Source organism: Cyprinodon variegatus, unplaced genomic scaffold (genome assembly GCF_000732505.1).
Source record: "Cyprinodon variegatus isolate N-32 unplaced genomic scaffold, C_variegatus-1.0 Scaffold59, whole genome shotgun sequence".
Lineage (NCBI taxonomy): Eukaryota > Metazoa > Chordata > Actinopteri > Cyprinodontiformes > Cyprinodontidae > Cyprinodon > Cyprinodon variegatus.
In genome coordinates, this window is record NW_015150512.1 from 601,370 (window position 1) to 621,007 (window position 19,638).

At 36.1% G+C, this 19,638-nt stretch overlaps 1 protein-coding gene across 1 annotated transcript in view; it reads right to left on the minus strand.

Moving 5' to 3' along the window:
• The window catches only part of fat2 (FAT atypical cadherin 2), a 102,715-nt gene that overhangs the window by 16,053 nt on the left and 67,024 nt on the right, over window positions 1-19,638 (minus strand). Inside the window, exons 17-23 of the mRNA XM_015371508.1 lie at window positions 12,898-13,109; window positions 11,028-11,165; window positions 10,793-10,936; window positions 8,414-8,611; window positions 7,279-7,879; window positions 6,995-7,195; window positions 1,770-1,927 (exon numbers count right to left, since the gene is read on the minus strand). Of these exons, the coding sequence (XP_015226994.1) occupies window positions 1,770-1,927; window positions 6,995-7,195; window positions 7,279-7,879; window positions 8,414-8,611; window positions 10,793-10,936; window positions 11,028-11,165; window positions 12,898-13,109 (1,652 nt within the window). The remainder of the gene's footprint in view (window positions 1-1,769; window positions 1,928-6,994; window positions 7,196-7,278; window positions 7,880-8,413; window positions 8,612-10,792; window positions 10,937-11,027; window positions 11,166-12,897; window positions 13,110-19,638) is intronic.

Sequence of the window (19,638 nt, forward strand, 5' to 3'; positions counted from 1 at the left end):
AGTGAGCACAAGGAGTGAGTGTTGGTCCACTGATTCCACATCAGCACAAATCCCCCTCCTTGTTCACTGTCGAATGTGCTAACTGTTCTGCTGTCAGGTATAAGCTGTCACCTCATATAAACAGCTGACACGTCACCTTCACTTGTTCTTCACAGTTTACTGCTGTTGTTTTCCACTGAAGCAGCTCCAGTTCTCCATCAAACTTGCTGATTTAAACTAGAATAAAATGTGTGGCTAAACAAAACAAATCAGCAGCTGCAAAATTTAAGCTTGAAAGTGTTTAACCCATCGAAACACAATGGAGCTCATGTTCCAGTGGTGAATAAGGTGCACAAAATATAACTGAAGTCCAAAGACGTAAGAACTCAGGTGTGAGTCATTCAGTTTGGTTACAAAATCATCTTGAGTTTTTCTTTTACTCATCTGGTCAACACAGGATTGTTGGCAGAAAATGTTTTTTTATGGGACCTTGAAAAACACCCTGTTAGGCTTCTGAAGTTTTCCTTCAGCAAGGTAAAATATCTTACAGAGCTTCAGGTTCATAGTCTTTCATTTACAAAATTATCAGTGTCTCTCAAAGAACAACTCCTTGTTCACCTTCACTATGCAAATGTATTTTTATATATGGACCTTGCACTCAAGCGTACAAATAATTCTTCTTTTCCCTTAGCTGTGCTACATAAAAATATCAATAAATCTTGATGACAGTAAAGTTTTCATTTGGACTCTCAAAGAACAGTAGTCTCCCTCACTGGGAATTTTAAAGGCGACATGGGATTTACAAGCTACAAAACCAGAATGGCTGACATGATAAACTAATGTGGAACTGGATAAGAGTTTAGGTAGATTGGAAATGGAATAAGATATTTATATTTATAATAAGAAAAAACAACTGCAATCTCTAATTTCAGGTGCATGATATCTAATGTTCTTATTTTAAAAGTAAACTACTCATTACATTGGCAGATCATCTTATTTACCTACTCAAATTAAGGGTAAACACACGTGATATAATTTAATTTTTTTTAATTTTATTTTTAGATATATATTTAGACATAGTGTTTTTGCAGTGAAGATATTGAGTTGTTTCAAAAGGCATTATACAATTGCACCCTTAATGAAGAAAATGCAAAGAATTTATGGCACACTGACAAGCTAAAGTATATTGGATTCTGGGCTGGAAACATTTTGAAATCGTACATGTCTCCTTACTGTCGGTGTTCCCCAAAGAAAACTCTCAAAGAGAAAACTCGACAAGGAATACTCAGAAAGAGAAAATCAGTAGAACCTTGATTTTATCTTTACGCCTATAAATTAGTGTCAAACAACAACATTACACTAACAGTATCCGGAAATTAGGAAGAGATTTAATCTCTCTGCAGTGGCAAAACTCGAAGAGCAGAATAAATTAGCCCTGAGCTCAGGGAAGAGCACAACAAATAGAATCTTTCAAATAAATGCAAATAATGAAGGTCTGCATCATTTCAGGGCAATTATATTACTTTCAGTATGTTTCTTCTCAGCCTGTCTTCCCCTAATTTTTCTTTTTTTTTTTATTACAATTAAGAAAGGTTGTTGAGAGTATCCTTAAGTACCCTCATCCTGAAATAACTCTTCAGTTTAGGTAGTCGTGTTATACCCTGATGTACTGTTGAAAAGATTAAAAGATTCTTGGGTCTCTTTTGTTATGACAAGACAACAAAACTCAAGAACATTTTAAAAAGTAGGATTTTGCACCTTTTTTTTCAGAGGCACAAAAGGATAAATACCTGTAAAGCCCCCCAATCGCTTGCACCTCTGGTGGACATGATTAGGCCCTGATCCTGGTAAGTCTTAAACCTCAGTGAGAGTCTGAAATCCTGGCTGTCCTCGTCCAGTCTGTGAAGATACTTCATGTAGGATGTACTGCTGAACCTGAGAGCTGACCCTGAAAAAAAAAGGTGAAACAAGTGAGGAAAATTATATAAAATAAGAAAAAAACAATTCTGCTGAGGAAATTATGCTTTAGAATGAATCTCATATAAATTAGTGGTAGAAACAAATTACATGACTGCATACAGTAAGAAAGGTACATCTTTGTACGAATAATACTTACTACTTTATAAAATGCATACATTAGCTATGATACCTTCCATAAATTTGCTGCAATCGCTCCTTTGCTGTTAGGCTGATCTATATCTGATATGTGTCATTACGGAATTACATCAAGTTTAAGTTAAGGCACTTTTGAAACTTTTGAAAGCATATTCCTTGGCATTAGTTTATAGCCACTAGAAAGAACATGTACTTGATCAAATAAAAACAGTTTGCAAACAGAGAAGCATAAACATTTCAGTTTTAATTAAAAAATCCATTAAAAGTGGAGAAATATAAGAAAAAAAACTGACTAGATAAGAACAAAGTAATCTGCAGAGACCATAACATTATTAAATTCTAAAGAGAAAGGTCAGAAATAGAGCATATCAAAAATATATTTTGTTGACTTGAAGATCAAACTTTAATCAGGGAAGTGGAGAGACTGGAAAGCATAAATGTTCCAAGCTTGTGGGATAAACAACTCCTCATTAAAACTTATTAACTTCCACCTTTAAGCTCTCTGGTACTTTGGGAGACAAAAACAACAAACTAAAATACAAAACAGGACACCAGATTCTAAAGTTATTTCAATCTGACCTCAAGAGTAAAAACAGATATCGTGCTAAAACAGCGGATTAAGCAAACACAATAAGGATATGTGGATTAAAAAGATGAACTACTCTTTTTGCTTACAGAGGCATTATTCGAGAAGGTAATAGGCAGAGTAGCAGTGTGTGCCAAAGTGGAAGACTATCAGCAAAAGTTGTTGCCTATTAAGTGGTAAGCATAATTAAGCTTATTGATAGACCAAAGTTCTAGAAGTTCAACATTCTACAGAGAGAAAGAGGACAAATATTTAGTGGGCTTATAGGGAGGTTTACACCATGTCTGTTTTCTTGATAACATAGCCAGTTATTCAACTTCTTATGAATTTCTACATTAAATTCATATATTTGCCTCAAGTGCCTTATTAATGATGATCTGATAACCCCTGACTTCTTCCTGTCTGTAATAAGGTTAAATATTTCCGACATTATATAAATGTTGACCAGTCGGATGATTGTTGCATGTATAGGCAGTATGTACAAGCCGATAGCTGGTCAGAAAATTTTAATATGTGGTTAACCCCTTTGTAAAAATAACACTTTCTAAAGCATTTCGTATTGATTGATTGATTGACTGATTGATTGATCCTAGCCCACCTGTGCACCTTTGTTTTTTTTTTTTGCTATGGGCCGTTATTTTGTCTGGAATGAAGATTAATGATAGTTTTTTCTTTTATTAGTTCTTTTTTTAGCTCAAGGCTGGACTATTGTAATTCTTTATCATCAGGAAGTCCACAAACTAGTTAAAAGTCAGAAAAAGAGAGATCATATCTCTCCTATCCTAGCTTTTCTTAATTGGCTTCTTGTTAAATCCAGAATAGAATTTAATATTCTTCTTCTCGCATATAAAGCCTTAAATTGCCAAGATCTATCTTATATCAGAGATATGATTGTTCCTAACATAGCACTTCACTCTCAGGTTTACTAGTGGTTCCTAGAATTTTTAAAGGTAGAATGGGAGGCAGATTTTTCAATTATTAGGTCCCTATCCTATGGAACCAACTGCCAGCTTTAGCCCGTGATGCAGAAACCCCGTCTATGTTTAAAGCAAGTCTTAAAACTTTCCTTTTTGATAAAGCTTATAGTTAGAGTGGCTCAGGTTATCCTGGGCTATCTCTGTAGTTATGCTGCTATAGGCCTAGATTGCTGGAGGACATAAGGACCCCTTTTCATTATTCTGCTTCATTCTGTATATATTCTCCCATTCTGCAGTATTTCTTAGTTCAATCTCTAATGTTATGCTAGCTGCTTTTTCTTATAATAGCTCACTCTGGTCTGTTCCTGTTTGGCTGTGACACCGTCCTGGAGAGAAATATCATCTCTGTTGCTGCCCTCAATGAATTTGTTTATGGATGTTGGAGGTTGGCCTGTTTTTCAGTGTAGTGGTTCTCTTACTGAGACAAACTGTATGTGCTCTTTTTCATCCTCTTACATGGGAGCTTGCTTGGAACTTGTCTGCCTGGCTGTATATTTCCTGGACAGGGCTGCCTGTGAAGCTGGTTGACAGTTACCTTTTGTATCTCTCCTTCTTTATGTATCTCTGCTTCTGTCTTCATGAACCCTAGTTAGCCTTGGCAGATGGCCGCTTACACTTATCCTGGTTCCGCTGGAGGTTTCTTTCTGTTAAAAGGGGTTTTCCCTCCAGTGTACAATCATGTGTGGTGTGAGGGATTGCTAAAGAGTCAATGAGTTGATGCAATTGAGTGGTTTTCCTTAGATAGAAAACTTTAAACCAATCTTTCTCCATGATCTGGTTAAATTGTCTCTGTAAAGTACCTTGAGATGACATGTGTTGTGAATTGGCGCTATATAAATAAACTGAATTGAACTGAATAACATTATCGTGTAACAATAAAAAAGGCTGAAATATAATATTTTGGTTAATTCATCTTGAAGGTGAAGGAAAAGATAGGCAATGATTGTCAGACATCTTGTTTTGGTCTAAAGAGAGTGCTCCAATTGTGTTTTATGACCAGGAAAAGGCAGCTTAAAGAGATAAGATCACAAAATTGTTTTGTGACAGTGGCAATAAAATTCTTCAACTGCTGAACAGTCCCTCTCACTAGAGGTAATAGTTAACAAGGCAGAAATAAAAGATGCTGCATTTATTTGTTTGTTCTTCTCTTACTGTATCTACTCATACTCACAACTCATTGTTGAAAAGGCAAGTGATGTACATTTTAGCTAATAACCGTTAAATTGAATATATTACTTAATTTTTTTTCACCTTAATCTATTTGGTGTGTGACATTTAAACAAAGGACTTCATAATCTTAATCCTAATTCATTAAAAGCTAAAGGGCATTCCGCTCTACCAACGCTGAATAATGAGATATTCAGAAATATGACTTCTTCCTTATCAAAGTTAAACTAATTTAACAGATTCAATTTTCTCAGTTTCTAGCTGAAAGCAATTAGTTTTCTAATCTGTGATCCATTAGGCATGATGATAAAAAGATGAGGGTAGAAAATTGGTTCCAAGAGAAGGTCATTCATTTTCTGTATCTGTACCTGAATCCACAAAATTTCTAATTTGGCAGAATCCTAATTTTATTCTGTTTACTAGTGTTGTTGTTATTTCAGCTAATGTTTGTCAGGAAACAGACTCTTTTTGAAAACATTTTCTCTGGTACCTAAAATAACCCTGTAATCTAAAATAAGACACTTATGGAGACACACTGAACAAATATTCCTGCAGAAAAAAAAAAAGATTACTGGGTAATCCTGAAAGATAAAAAAACCCCCAGGAAATCTGTAGTCTGACTTAATGCAAGACAGTGAATTAGAAGAAATTTGTTTAAAAGTCTTTAAACACATTTTTTGCAGTAAGTTACCACTCTGTTTGGTTTTAATTTGCAGAAGCCAAAATAAAAAAGAAGTATCTAGAATTTTTGCTCCAAATATAGAAGTGTTCTTGTTAGACAAACTCACATTTTAGTAGTGTTTGAGTGTTTAAATAAAATAATGTGCATGCTGTAAGGTTCTGTTTTAACAGAGTGCTTTACTCTGGCAGGAAAGTGTTGGCAGTGTGTGATGGCAGCATGTGCAGCCCCTCAATAAATGCTCAGGTAATTATTCTTATCTAAATGCATTGCTTTATATTTGTTTATCATGTTGTTTTTGATTCCTTTTTAACTTATATGATTTGGCATTGATTAATTATTTGGGTGCACACATTTGGCTGATTCATTTTGCTTGTATCATTTACTTTAAAGTAATACTTTATTTTTGAGTTGCCAGTTCCTGGGAGGCTGCTATGTTGGCTTGGCTGGGCCAGTGAAGCAAGAGCCCAGCTGCAATAAATCTCAGTGGCACTGAGACTTAATTGGACTCTTCCACTTATTTTAGAAGAGGTGTGGGAAGGTTTAAGTTTTTCCATTTTGTTAGGTTTTTGCTTTAATTAAAATTGGAGTTTAATTACTTGAGTTATTTTCTCTCATAGGTTGCTGATTTTGTATTGGATAGATTAGTTTGGTCTTTTTATTGTAATTTTGTTTAGGTTAATGTATTTAATGTTCCCTCTTGTGTCAAAATGGTCTGATCAGACAGTATATATGTTCCCCTTTGTGTTTCAGTTTTTTTTTTTTAGGTCAATTAGTACTTTACTTTCTTGTGTTAAGTTTGGTTTTGTTGACCTTGTTTTCTTTTTGTCCCCAGATCAGATTTTTTGTTGTAAATAAATCTGTTACCATTTTTGGACTTCACTGTTTTCTATACTTACATTTGTTGTCTTTGGAATATTCCAAATCACAGAGACAATTGATTTTTGATAATGTTACTTTTAATGAGAGTAAGACTTTATCGCTCCAGCCCATTAGGTGGTTGTACTAAACTTAAAGTCATGGTTACTGGTCATATGAAAGGACTGTTATTAAAATTACCCTTCATTGTAAGCACTATTTCAGTTGAGTGTATACAAAATAATAAAATTAAGATAAAACTCTAATCTTTGTCTTTTCAATTTTCTCCACATTTGAATGCGTTAAGACTGAAGACTCTCTGTTCTCTCTCTTTGTGGGTATTTATAGAGTTAGTAATAATTAAATTGCTCAAAGTCATGCAGAGTTTCTTGTCTGCTATGAGATTGTACTGTTTTGAACTGGATAGACTGTCAAGGTATGTGTGAGATGTGAGGCCGCAGACTCAGATCTTCAGAGTGATAGGTGCCAAGCTTTGCTTAGTGAACTTCTGCATTTGCATTCCTGCACCATTCAACTTCCACTTAGTATCACATAGTCTTACATCAGTACCCACTCTGATATCTGGCTCTCTGAAACTCATAAAAACACAGAGACTGTGACAGACTGAGGTACCTTTACAGAAGCAGACGCTTTCCCAGGTATGGTGCGGTGTGATGTAACCAACTCTCGCTGTGGTGAAATGGCTCAGTCGTTCTCCTGAGAGCAGCACTGCCTTCCTGCAGCCGTGTGACAGACAGCTGGCTGCTACACACCCTTCATGGCTCACCTTGGGAATTCTGATGCTTGGAGAGTCCTCAATCTCTGCTATAATACCTATATGAAAGTGTTCACAGTCAGATTGCATGCACTGTTTTGATCATTGATTTTATAAGGAAGGTATTCTTCTGACAGCTTACCTTGCAGTTTGCTAGCTGACAGAGACTTGATGAGTCCCCCCTCAGGCCTCCGAACCAATAGGACCTCCACTGCCTTGGTGTCAGGCAGCTGCTGCAGGCTGGCCAAGTAAAGCTCCTGTTTGGGTAGGCTTAAAGACTGTGCCATTTTGCGCTGGAGGCCTTTCCAATAATCCCCCAGAAACTCCTCTGGTGACATCCCAACCAGCTGCATTGTCAGGCCAGAGTCCAGGACTCTCTGACTGGCTGCCCACATGTGAACTTGGACCTCTGTCCAAACAGAAAACCTCCCATCGCTCACACTAATGTTCAGCACATATGAGCCCACCTCCAGGTTTTCATCTGCCCAGATTTTCCCATCTGTCAGGTCCACAGAGAACCTTTTTCCCTCTGGCTTTTCTGAAACCAGCTTGTAGGTCAAGACATCCTGCAGGTCCTGGTCCGATGCATGGAGTCTGCCGATGACCCGGTTTGCAAAGAGGCCTCCGGTGGTAGTAATGAAAACCTCAAGGGGGGTGACAGTGGGAGGATACTTGCTCTGCTCAGTGACGTTGATGTTAAGCACACAGATAGAGGACAGTGGAGGGTGACCACTGTCTGTTACCTGAAGAAAAAAAAAATGAAATAGAAAATCCAGTTATTTTCCCCCTTTTTACATAATTCTATATTCTTTAAAAAAAAAGATTTTTGTTAAAAATACTTTTGTTCAAAATCTTGTTGATCAACTTCATTACATGTACTAGTACAGCAATTCACATTACAGGAGCTTGATCTGTACACTACATAAACAGCATTTCATTAGGGCAACATTTTTTGAATCAAAACTCAAATAAGCCATTTTAGATGAAATAATCTAAAAGGAAGATTTCATACAGCTTCTAGTTTGCAGGTAACTGTGAAGAGATTCAAGAGAAAATTTCACATTCCCTGACAGCAGTTGAGGCTAAAAGGGAAACAGCAGGTTTTAACAGCAGGAAAACAATTTATTCTTTTTTTAGTTTTACTCATGGTGTGAAAACTGAATTCTAAATGTCAGAAGTGACATGAGCAATTTGATAGGATTGACAGAATATTTGTTTCCAGTCGGCTAGGTAAAAAAAACCCAACAACGAGCCTCTTTTAAAGCAGCCTCTTTTACCTGGATCTTTAGCTGGTGGAAGGGTTTGTCCTTCTTCCTCAGCGGTGCAGAAAGTGACAACAGACCGCCCTGGTCGACATGGAAACGGCGATCATTGTTGCCACTGACTATGTGGAAGGAGAAAGGCGGGCCATTCTTTGGTGTGTCTTTATCTGTCACAACCAGCTGGAGGATGCTGCTGCCGATGGACTCACCCTCCTACAGGAGATTTCATCTTTGAGTCAACTTTATCATTCATCTTTAATTAGTCCATATTGGAAATCTACAGTGCATTCATAATGATTAAACAAAAATAAGAACCAAAAGTTTATGGATTTCAACAGTTTGTCCTTGAATTTAATCTTGTGCAAATCAAAAGATGGCCAAAAAAAAAGATCTAAAAAATGTACCTGTGATAAATTACACATCGGGTTTGAGTGGCTTTCGCTGTGTCCTGTTATTAGAAACCAGTGGTCCCTTACAAAATAATACTATAACTCAAAGAGCAGCACGTCACAGGAGATCGATGGCAGGGAAGGTACACAAAATTATTGAGGTAAAAATATGCATCAATTCCTGACTCTGTTTGCAATGCACCTATATACATTCTACAGACAGCGCCAGAGAAAAGCGTTAAATATGATCCCTGAGACCTGCTGTCTTTTCAGCACACACGACACGCTCCTCCTATCAGGAAGGAGACACAAAGGCCAATTTCAACCAGATGTTTCATTTATGAATAAAAACAAATCAGTTGATAAATAACACCTTCAGACAAAAAGGGACTAATGTTATAATACAGAGTTACAGGAGAACAGTCAAATTGATTACTTCTGCTGTAGTTTCCTTTGTTTAGATGTCTGCGATGCAAATCAATACCTTCTAAAGCTGTTTGTTTTGGCAGAGATTTCAAACTACTCAAGTCTGAGCATTTTTCCTTCACCAAAACAGATGTGCCTCTCGTAAAACAAGTGTAAGGATTCTGAATAGTTAAACGAAGGTATATAATTAACTGTGAAAGAGGAAACTCCGGCTGCTGTTGACCTGCAGTACCTGTCTGTTAAAATTTACAGCTCTTCTGACCCTCTGCGGCGGCATCCAGCTGCTCACTGTAATCAGAGCTCCTCCATCAGGCAGAGTTGGCTGTGGTGTCATTACCAGATGGGACCATTTCAAAGAGCTTGATTCATGGCCGCACAGCGATTGGCAAAATGTTGTTTTTCATGACTAAACTACTATGTGACTGGTTGGTACTTACAGAGTTGGCAAATCTGCAATGGTCAGAGTGATGGGGAATTGGCAGACAGAGCAACTTCAGTGAGAAACCACAACCTTGGCTGAATCTCTTTCTCTGAACTCTTGTTTTTAATGAGCACAACAATTACCATTGGTTTATCTCTAGCTCCAATATGGCCATGTATGGCTGTCAGGTGAAGAGCAGGGACACTTTCATTATGTAAGGATCGTTTTCAACTTCACCTAACTTGCAGCTGCTTTTGCCATTTGCAGCATTTTTCCTTTGCTTTTATTTTTAACTAGTTTCTAAAAAAAAAAAAAAAAAAATTGAGTGATCATCTTCATAATTCCACTGGGCCTGATTTAATTTGTATGAATGAAATGGTATGAAATAAATGTATCAATTCCCCTTTAGGAGCCAGACAGCTATTTGTTGTTCTTGGCAAGTTGTTTCTGTGAGTTCTGGCTCGAATTCTTTATTTGTCTCCTGACATATAGGTTGTTGACAGTTTGTCGAAATGGAGCTTTGTGTCTGCTGCAGGTTGTATTTTTTCATAAACAAAAATGTCGATGATCTCTGGGCACAAAACAGCAGGTGTAACAAATCAAAACACCAGCACAGACCGCCTGGACTTGCATATAGTGTCCTACAGAGGTCAAATCAATCTCAAGTACATGGAAAACAAAGTTGTTTTCTTAAAAAAGTATCTTTCTCATCAGGCCAGCAAAATGTGCAATTAAAACAGTGACTTAATTGAGTAAGATGAGTTCCACTGTTTAACTAATCATAAAATATTCTTCCTTTTCTTCTCAAGTCCCCTAATTTCTCGGCTGCATTTGAGCACTCCTGTTTAAAAAAAACTGCCTTTTTTAAAAGAGAGTTGAAACAAAGATGTTGGCTGAACCTGTCCCTACATGCCTGCAGCAAACTGGATGGATCATCTGGACAAAATGCAGAGCAGACAACATGTGTTGGTTTGCAGAGAAAAAAAGAAAGGAAACTGTTTTCTTTGCCAGACATGGATGATGGAACATTTATACTATCACCTGTTAGGATGTATTAATTAGCTGAACAAATACCACGTTCCAGGGAAATAGATCAAACGATTGCCATCTGCTTGTAGCAAGCCAGAAATGTTACTTGAAACTTTCAAGTTGTCATACCTGCAGCACTAGATTGTAGTTGACCTGAGAGAAGACAGGCGGGTTGTCGTTGACATCCACGACCATGATGGTGACTAGGACTGCTGATGACAGAGGGGGGCTGCCCTCATCAGCTGCCTGCACTGTCAGGGAGTAATGAGGGATCTGCAAAGGAGCAATCAGGGATTAACAAACGGCTTTAAATCTTAAAGTTTTATCCTATTCAATGGTTTTATTTGATTAGACAAACACCAACCTCCTCTCTGTCCAGTGTTGTGCGGACAGAAATTTCACCAGTGCGAGGGTGGATGGAAAACTGCTGCTGAAGGTCTCCACTAACGATGGAGTACCGAAGCAGATTATTGATTGGGCCATCCAGGTCTACTGCTGTTACCTGATAGAGAGAAAACAATGTGATGAAACTCTTCTGTGGAAGAAAATGCAGTTTTTCCCCTTTATGTCATTATAAGGTAAAAAAAAAAAAAACAGAATAAAAAAAAAAAATTGCAATTTAATGTGTAACCAGTATGAACCACAGGGAATGTTTTCCTAAACAGATTGCATGGTGGCAAAGAGATGGAAATACAATTTCACAGCAAACTCAAAAGGGTCCTGAAAATGTAAAAAGTAGACTAACAAACCCAAAAATTTGACTAGTAAACACAATAATTAAAAAGTTAACACACAGACTAAAAAAAAAGGCATAAGAAAATATCATTTAAAAACAGCAAACACAACTGGAGGTTAAAGGTCATAACAAACTTTTTCATCAAAACAATACATTCTTCAAAACTAATACATTTATAGAGGGTCTAGAGTAATGCAGAATAAACATATAGTATGTAAACCATTATTAATTAATTATTAATGTGATAGTTAAGAACTCTTATTATTAAATATAACTATTATCAAAATAACTATAATGTTTAGTCCAAATATATACATATCTACTTCTGGTTATAAAACAGCTTTTGCTACAAAGTGATCCCGCACCAATGAGAACAGTAGGTTAAAATCACATCAGACGCTGCTCAAGTGCTGCCAGATCCAAATTGCTCTGTGACAGAGTTGAAAAATGGCTTCTTCTAAAACAAGCTTTTGAGAGTTAACAACAGTCAAGCTTTTGAGTGTTGGTGCTTAGGAGGCAAAGGGGTTAAGTAGGCACTTGGAGGTTGCAGCTGTTCTTCAACACTGGTATATTTTGGCTTGGTAACTGTTGGCAACTCTTTAGCAAAGAAAGTAACCATTGGCTGGCCTAAAGGTCGCAAGAGGTCACAAAACGACTTCATATTACTTCACTTGCATATTAGGAAATTGCTTTGATCGAGCCATAGGAAAGGGAAATCTACAATACAAGACAAAGTATAAATACTGTTAATGTTTAAAACTCAAAATAACTTTATTTTTTAACCTTAATTTCACGCTGTCACCAAACAAGACAGTATTTCATCAATAGATTTTTCCCTAGCTGTATTCTAATAGAACAAAAAAAGAAAAAAAAAGCTAGAGGGATCTCAAAAGTTGTGAAATATTGTGAAAAGGTCGCTAAGGTGGAGGGTTTGGTTAGCATTAGCATTAATGGACCTGGCAACTGCCTGGCATAGAGTACAGAAGAGTACAAAGAGTACAGCGTGTGAGTGCTCCACCTACTCGCCTGTAGGAGTTAAACTTGTAGCGCCTTAAAGAAAAGCAAGCTCAGGGAAATGCAAAAACAGCTGCAAGATAAGAAAAGGGGAACACCAGAGCCGCCTAATGGAAGTACTTTAGACCTCTAGGTGAAACGACTATTGGCTCATATGGGATAAGAACACAGACATTACAAAGGATCAATATTTATGGCCTGACCCTAAGCAAAAAGGTAAATGGAATAGAGCTGAAAACAATGGTGAATTAAGGTATTACAAAAAATATTACTTTCAGAAATGCTCTAATTATTACCACTGAAGGGGTTAAATATAAACAGCCTTCAGATTTTATGATACATTCATGTGGAGCTGTAAAATATTTGACTCACTGCACATTTGTTCTATTTAGTTAACACAGGTATTGTTCAGTCAGATGTTTCGACTACTGTACATACATCTGCATTGAATAAATACAAACATTCTATTGGATTTAGGTCTTACTTTCATAACCAGGCTTCCAGGCGTCAGATCCTCTAGTATCTCAGTGCTGTAGACACCCTCTCTGAACACTGGTGCATTGTCGTTCACATCAGTTACATTGATGATTACGGTTGTGATGTCACTAAGGGAAGACTTGCCACGACTGCCCTCCACAGACAGGTAGTACTCCCGGGACACTTCGAAATCCAACGGTGCCATGAGGATGAGAAGACCTGTAAAATGAAAACATAAATGCCAAGTTTGCAAGGTGTCATTTTCACCAGCAGAAACAGAATCGGATGTCTGAGTAATAGATGGTCAGTCTGTGTACTTGCTTACAGGCTTGGTTGAGGTTTAAATTTAAATTAATAAACTGTCAATTTTGATATGAAAAAACAGAAAGCAACCTGCCTATCAAAAAAAGGTAGTAAACATCATGGTATATGAGAGACTTAAAATACCCTGAGAAACCTCTGAGCCTGGATAACTCAGTAAATAAGTACTATTCTAAACAGATTCTTTATTCATTTACTATTTTAGGTACTTAAATGGAGCAGTTGAAGATTAATATAATTTAGAATATGCAAAAAATCATGAAAATTTCATTCTTTTTACAAATTTTATTGTATTAATTCTGCTCCTTTAAAGGAAGTGCAGTTATCTGTTTCCACTGGTTGAATGTAATTAAAATGCATGTGCAGAAAGATGTGTTTAAGGCAACATTCACATTTAACTTTCCCTTTCTTATTTTCAAAAAGCTAATTGAGTTTCAGGGAAGAAAAACAAAAACTTTTTAAAAGCAGCAATTTTTAAAGCCTAACTTTGTGGTGTTACTGGCTTGACCAAACATTAGGAAATTATTACTTGATGCAAAAGCCCCGTTGGGATCCTACACTTGGCTGCTATGAAAAACAAAACAAAACAAACAAAATCAATGAATGCATAAGATTTATTTTTCTACTATCTGTCTTTTGTTATGTGTGATTCTAATAAACATATAAAGTATAAGCTGAAGAAGGGAATGACTGGGAGAAAAAAGTAAATTTGGCAACTATACTAAATTTTTATACATTTTTTTGTGAACTCACATGTTTCCTAAGTTTGGATGGGACACTCTTCTTATTTTGTGGATATTACCCTTTCTACTTATTTATTTTTTTTACTCTGAGCAAGTCTGAAGTAGCAGAATGTCTCAGTGGGACCATATTATGCCACACAGAGCATGAGAACACCTGCCCAGTGCAGCTTGTTATATCCAGTAGAGTGGGGGAAACAAGCTCCCAATTTTCTGGGGCTGCCATCCAGTTTAAAAAGAGAGACTTCATTAAGATAAAACAAAAAATAGGATCCCAAATAAACAACCACCCACCATTCCTCTAAACCCTTTCCTCTCCATGTCTCAGACAGCAAATTATTTGTGCCCTGCACACACAATGCAGTTGTTACCTTATTGATTTTTCTGAGATCATGGGGATTTCTGCAGCCAGTCTTAGTTAAAACGATCTAAGGCGTGTTATTTATTCATTTGTTTTTGCTTCATTTTATGATCCAGGTGTGAAAAAACATCCCGGGATCCTGTTTTCCCTTTCTATTAGTAATACACGTCTTGTTTGTTTTCTTTGCTGAATCCCAGGGTTTCTCCACATCCCAGAGAAAAAAAAAACTGTTATTGAGTTTTCCTGTGTGAGAGCATATATGTAAGCTGACATGTCAGAAATAATGGCTATTGGTTTCAAATAATTTAAGACAAAGAAATGATGAAAGTTCATCTATCTAGCCAAATTTATTGTTGTTATTGTACAGTCTTGTTGAATGTGGTTTGCTTAGCCTGCTGAGGCCCTGGAGATGGAAATGAGCTCTTGGTATGATCTCTCATGCTTACTTTGTCTTCATCAATTTGCCTTGTCCATTTCACTAATGAATGAATACAAAATATAAGCAGTTTTAATGTTTGGCACCTTCAATACAAGTACAGTCCTTATGATGACACATTTGATTATGATTACATTTTAGTTATTATTGTCAATGGACATATTCTGGAGCTGGTAAGTGTAGTGGATGGAAAGGAAAAACTTTGAAGGAACCAGATTAGCATTAACAAACAAATGGAATTATTAAAAAAAAATATAAAGGATTAAATTAAGATCTCTCATAAAATCTTAAAAGTATTAGAGAGAGGGTGGATATGCTAAAGATCAACAGACTGAGACTCAAACCTGTGACATTCACGTCAAGGACTAAGGCCTACACGAGTTGCACACTTGTGCACCATCATCACCACCCTTATGAATTAGTTTTGCAAGTGCAAGTCCTTAATCATTTAAACAGGAAGCCAACCTGCTCTAGGTTCATTTATCATCCAAAAATTGTTAAACATTTTTTAACAAAAAAGTTCCCCAACAGAATAAAATAGTTTGATAATCCTGTTAAAACTCTTTTACTTTAGAGCTTTTATTTCTCTACACTGATTTACATTTTCACCAATTATTCTGGTCTAGTTAAACACATCATTCACCAGACTGTGGCTGAAAGGATCATCGTCTTAGCTATCTGTGAGAAAATTACACACAGTTGAAATAATCCTTTCATTTTATTCATTATAATACAATTCGACACGGAAAACATGAATTTGATGTAATAAAAAGTAAAATAAAAGTTACTGAAGGAATAATCAGCAAGTTACTTGTAAAAAAAAACTCTTAGTAGTTACACCAATTGCATGGCTTTTGTAAAAAAAAAAAAAAAAAAAAAAGCCTTTTATTGTGGTAGAGCCTGTTACATCCCATGCAGTGTAGCAAAGCTTTGATATAAACATACAGTGGCAGCTTTTTCTTCCTGCTGCCAAGTTTTCATCAGTGAGGACCTGCTTCACTGTTTTGCTCTGAGCAGTCAGAGCTCATTCCACACAGCATGGAGTGACTTCCCACAGAGGAGCAACTGGGTGAGAGTTGTTTTGCCATTGTCAGCTTGAGTGCTGCTATTTCTCACACATTTTATTGTGAACACTCAAATGCTGGCTACTTTTAGGTTGTTAAAACCAGTTAGAAGCTACAGGGAGTCAATGTGTTATTAGTTAAAAACAAAAACAAACATGCAAAAAAATAAATAAATAAACTCAAATCTGTTTGCTTTGCTTTAACTGAGGCAAGGGACAAATCTGCCTCTCTTTTTTTTTTTTTAAGAACATTTTGTGTTGCCATAAACAGGAGGATTAGGAGACTTGTCGAGTTGTTACATGTCTTTCTGTAGTGACAGTGTGTGGGTGTTGCAAGGGAAAAAGATTACTTTTATATAGTTCAGTCTGTTCAGTATTTTCTTATTTGAATACCATTTGGTCTACAACTGTACAAAGGACCTTCTTAAGGTGTTCATTCCCCCTTAAATTATGTACATTCACTTGTATTGCAACTCAAAATAATAATATATGTTGGCTTTTATAACTGATGAGCTTACAAAATGATAAGCTTAAGACTATGGCATAAATTTACATTTCTTATTGTTATATTATTTTGGAACCACTTTTTACTGCAAACGCAGATACAAAACTTTTCAGATAACTTTATTCAATATTTGCAGATGGAAACCTATGCTCGCACAAAGACGCCTCAGTCTCAGTCATTTTATAAAAGAAACAAGTTTTCCTGCAGTATCAAGCTGTATGTCACGCTTTCAGCCCCATCGCAAAAAGATGGGCAGGGTGCCTGTCAACAGATTTTGTAACCTGAACTGTGGATTTCTGCATCTCTTCCATCCAGACTTATCACTGTCTCTCTCTTATATCAGTTGCTAGGTTTAGATTAATGGCATAGCCTTTCTATAACTCAAAACTAGTTTTATAACCTAAACCTGCTAAGAATTCTCCACATTTTCCCTGACCTGCCCGCTGTGTTCCTTGATCTTGGTAAGGCTGTTTTTTCTTTAATGTCCTTTAACAAATAGTTGAGGGCCTCACAGAACAGTTACATGTAACTGAGATTAGTTTACTTATTAATTAATTTCTAAAGCTGCACTCATGTATCTGTAAAATATTGTTAAATATATGTTTTCATATTTAATCTACCTGACAGTTGTGTTCATCTCTGTCTTGGTCTATCAAGAGTTAATTTATCCAATAAACAACACACAATGTTTTGTAGCTGCAACAGGAAAATGTAAAATATTGTCATATTTTGAAGTACAAACAGCAGATCACTGTCTATAAGGAATGGTTTGTTAAAATGGGAGACACTGGATTGATGTTATACAGTATACATTTATATTTGTTGACAACCAGAATTTAAGTGTATCTGTGTTCTACCTTGACAATACAGAAACATACACTGCTTTTAGGTATTTATATGCTTCTGTTAAGCTGAAACAATACACTGTTTACTTTTGAAACTGTATTATTTCCTACTTTATCTTTTCATTTACAAGTAATTGAATCAAGTCGACCCAACTTTAAGTTTATGAGCTGAAAACTAAATTAAGTTGGGCAAACTTAATTCAATTACTTGTTATCAACTGAAGTAACTTATTTATGTTGGGGCCTCGTTTTCTTTTTTGAGTGTGAAGGAGATCTCTCCTTATGGCACCCAAGTTTCAGCCACATAGATATTTGTTAATCATTGACCATTTTCTTATGATTCAGTGCCACAAAGCTGAGAATGAGGAACAGACCCCATCCATCTGCCTCCTGCATTAAACAAGACAAACTGTTGGCTGTCAAGTACTGAGAAAACCATTTCTGATCCACACCAACCTGAGATTTACTCCTCACAGGGTTGCTCTCTATAGTCTTCTTGGAGATGCCTGCTTATTTGCGCAAATCATTCATAATTCATCAAAAAAGCTTATAAATTATCCAGCGTATTCCTCACCAGCCAGTGAGTGGTTCTGAATGATATTTCATCACTTCAGCTTATAGACATTTTTTTGGGGGGGGCATGTTTGCTGTTTTCCAGTCTAATAACACCAAATATGTTCAGGGGAAAAGCTGGCAGTTTGATCTTAATCTGCTCTGTTGTTGTTCCGACATGCGTTTCACAGCAGGAGATTCCCGCTCACAGCTGGAAGTAACAAAAAGTGATATCTGGGAGGAGCGCAAGGGTTGCAGGAGATGAGGGAAAATGCTCTGTGAGGCTCTGTGTTATTCACAGCATGCTGAAAACCCTGTCTCATAGAAGAATGTTTAGTGTTCATTATGTAGCATACATTTCAATAAAGATGCAGAGTTACTGAAAGAGTAATAGAGAAGTGGAGTGAAGCGGTAGGCTATGCTATCACAATATCTCCTGAAACTTTGGGGTAATGTTATTTTAAAAAAAGGAGCAAAGAATAAAGGACACTATCTAACTTAATCAAATTCAGAATTAACTTTATTGACCATGAATGTGTGCAAAGGAAGGTAATTAAATGTAGTTTAACATGCACATATTTCTCAGATGTATGAATATATTATATAATCATTGATAAAACTAAAATCAAAGATAGAGGGAACAGCATGTGCATGTATGTGTATTTACAGGTTTTTTATATAAGAAAAGAAAAGGTGGGTTGCCCAATATGCCTATTAAAGACAATAAGATGTTCACTAATTACATCAGAGAGAAAGGCTGAAGGAAGACGCTTTTTTCTGTTTTTTCTGGCTGTATTTCACAAACACTGTTAGGTTGTATACCCGATAACTCAACAATGAGGTCAACACTATATTTCTGTTATGTTTTAACAAAAGTTAAATATCCTTATTTCCTCTTAGCTGGTCAGAAATAAGATAGAGACTGAATCCGCTTCTCCAGCTGAATGTGGGCTCACTAAGCAGGGATTGTAGTTTCTGTTGGGGACGATTGACGATAATAAAAAACTTAAGTTGTCCAGAACACTGAAATAAATACATGTAAAAAACAAGTAATTAAATGATAAAATAAATGAGGTTATTGTATAACGGTGAATCAATAGAGAAGCTAATTTAATTATATTTCATACATTTATTTCTCATTGTATACATTAATTACTGCTTTATGTTTATCTGTGATAAATTCTTAACCATTTAATTTTATGCCTATGCATTTATCAAAAATGTATTTATTTTTGTATTTATTTTTAATTCTGTCAAAATACAGTTGCAACTAAAGGTTAAAAAAAGTAAGTGCCAAGAATGTATGGAGGGTAAAACCCTTTTCTTCTGTTTACTGTTTCTGCTTCTAGATCCAAATCCCCAGTTTGTACTTGTTGTACTAATATAATAAAGATGGTTTACTTGCAAATTAAACAGTTGGAATTAAATCAGTCATGAACAAATACCATTCAGTGGCTCATCGGGTGTGAATGGAAGGTTCTCAAAGTGCTGAATGGTCTATTGCTCTGGTTAGCGAGGCTGTTAAGGTTTTACAGTATCCTAGCTGTTAAATGCCTTTTTGTCTGATCTTGAGAGCAACATAAAGTCAACAGCAGGAGGTTTTGTCCAACAGACAAAATAGTAAGATTGTCCATCACAACCCTTGCACCACTATAAACCTTTGCACCATTCAATTGCACTGTTCTAAGACATGCATTATTGTAAAGCTGGTAGAGGTGGTAAAGTGACAAAAAATAAATATTTAGTAAAATAGTCAAACAACATAATAAAATATAAAGAAAAGAATAAAGGACTGAATTCAGCATCTTTCCAGTCATTTAGAAAAAAAAACAGAAGAGGAAAAGTTATTATAACTTTCATCCAATCTGTTTTTTAGCAAATGTATCTTAAATATTATTATTTTCAAAGTACAAAGCTGTATATTT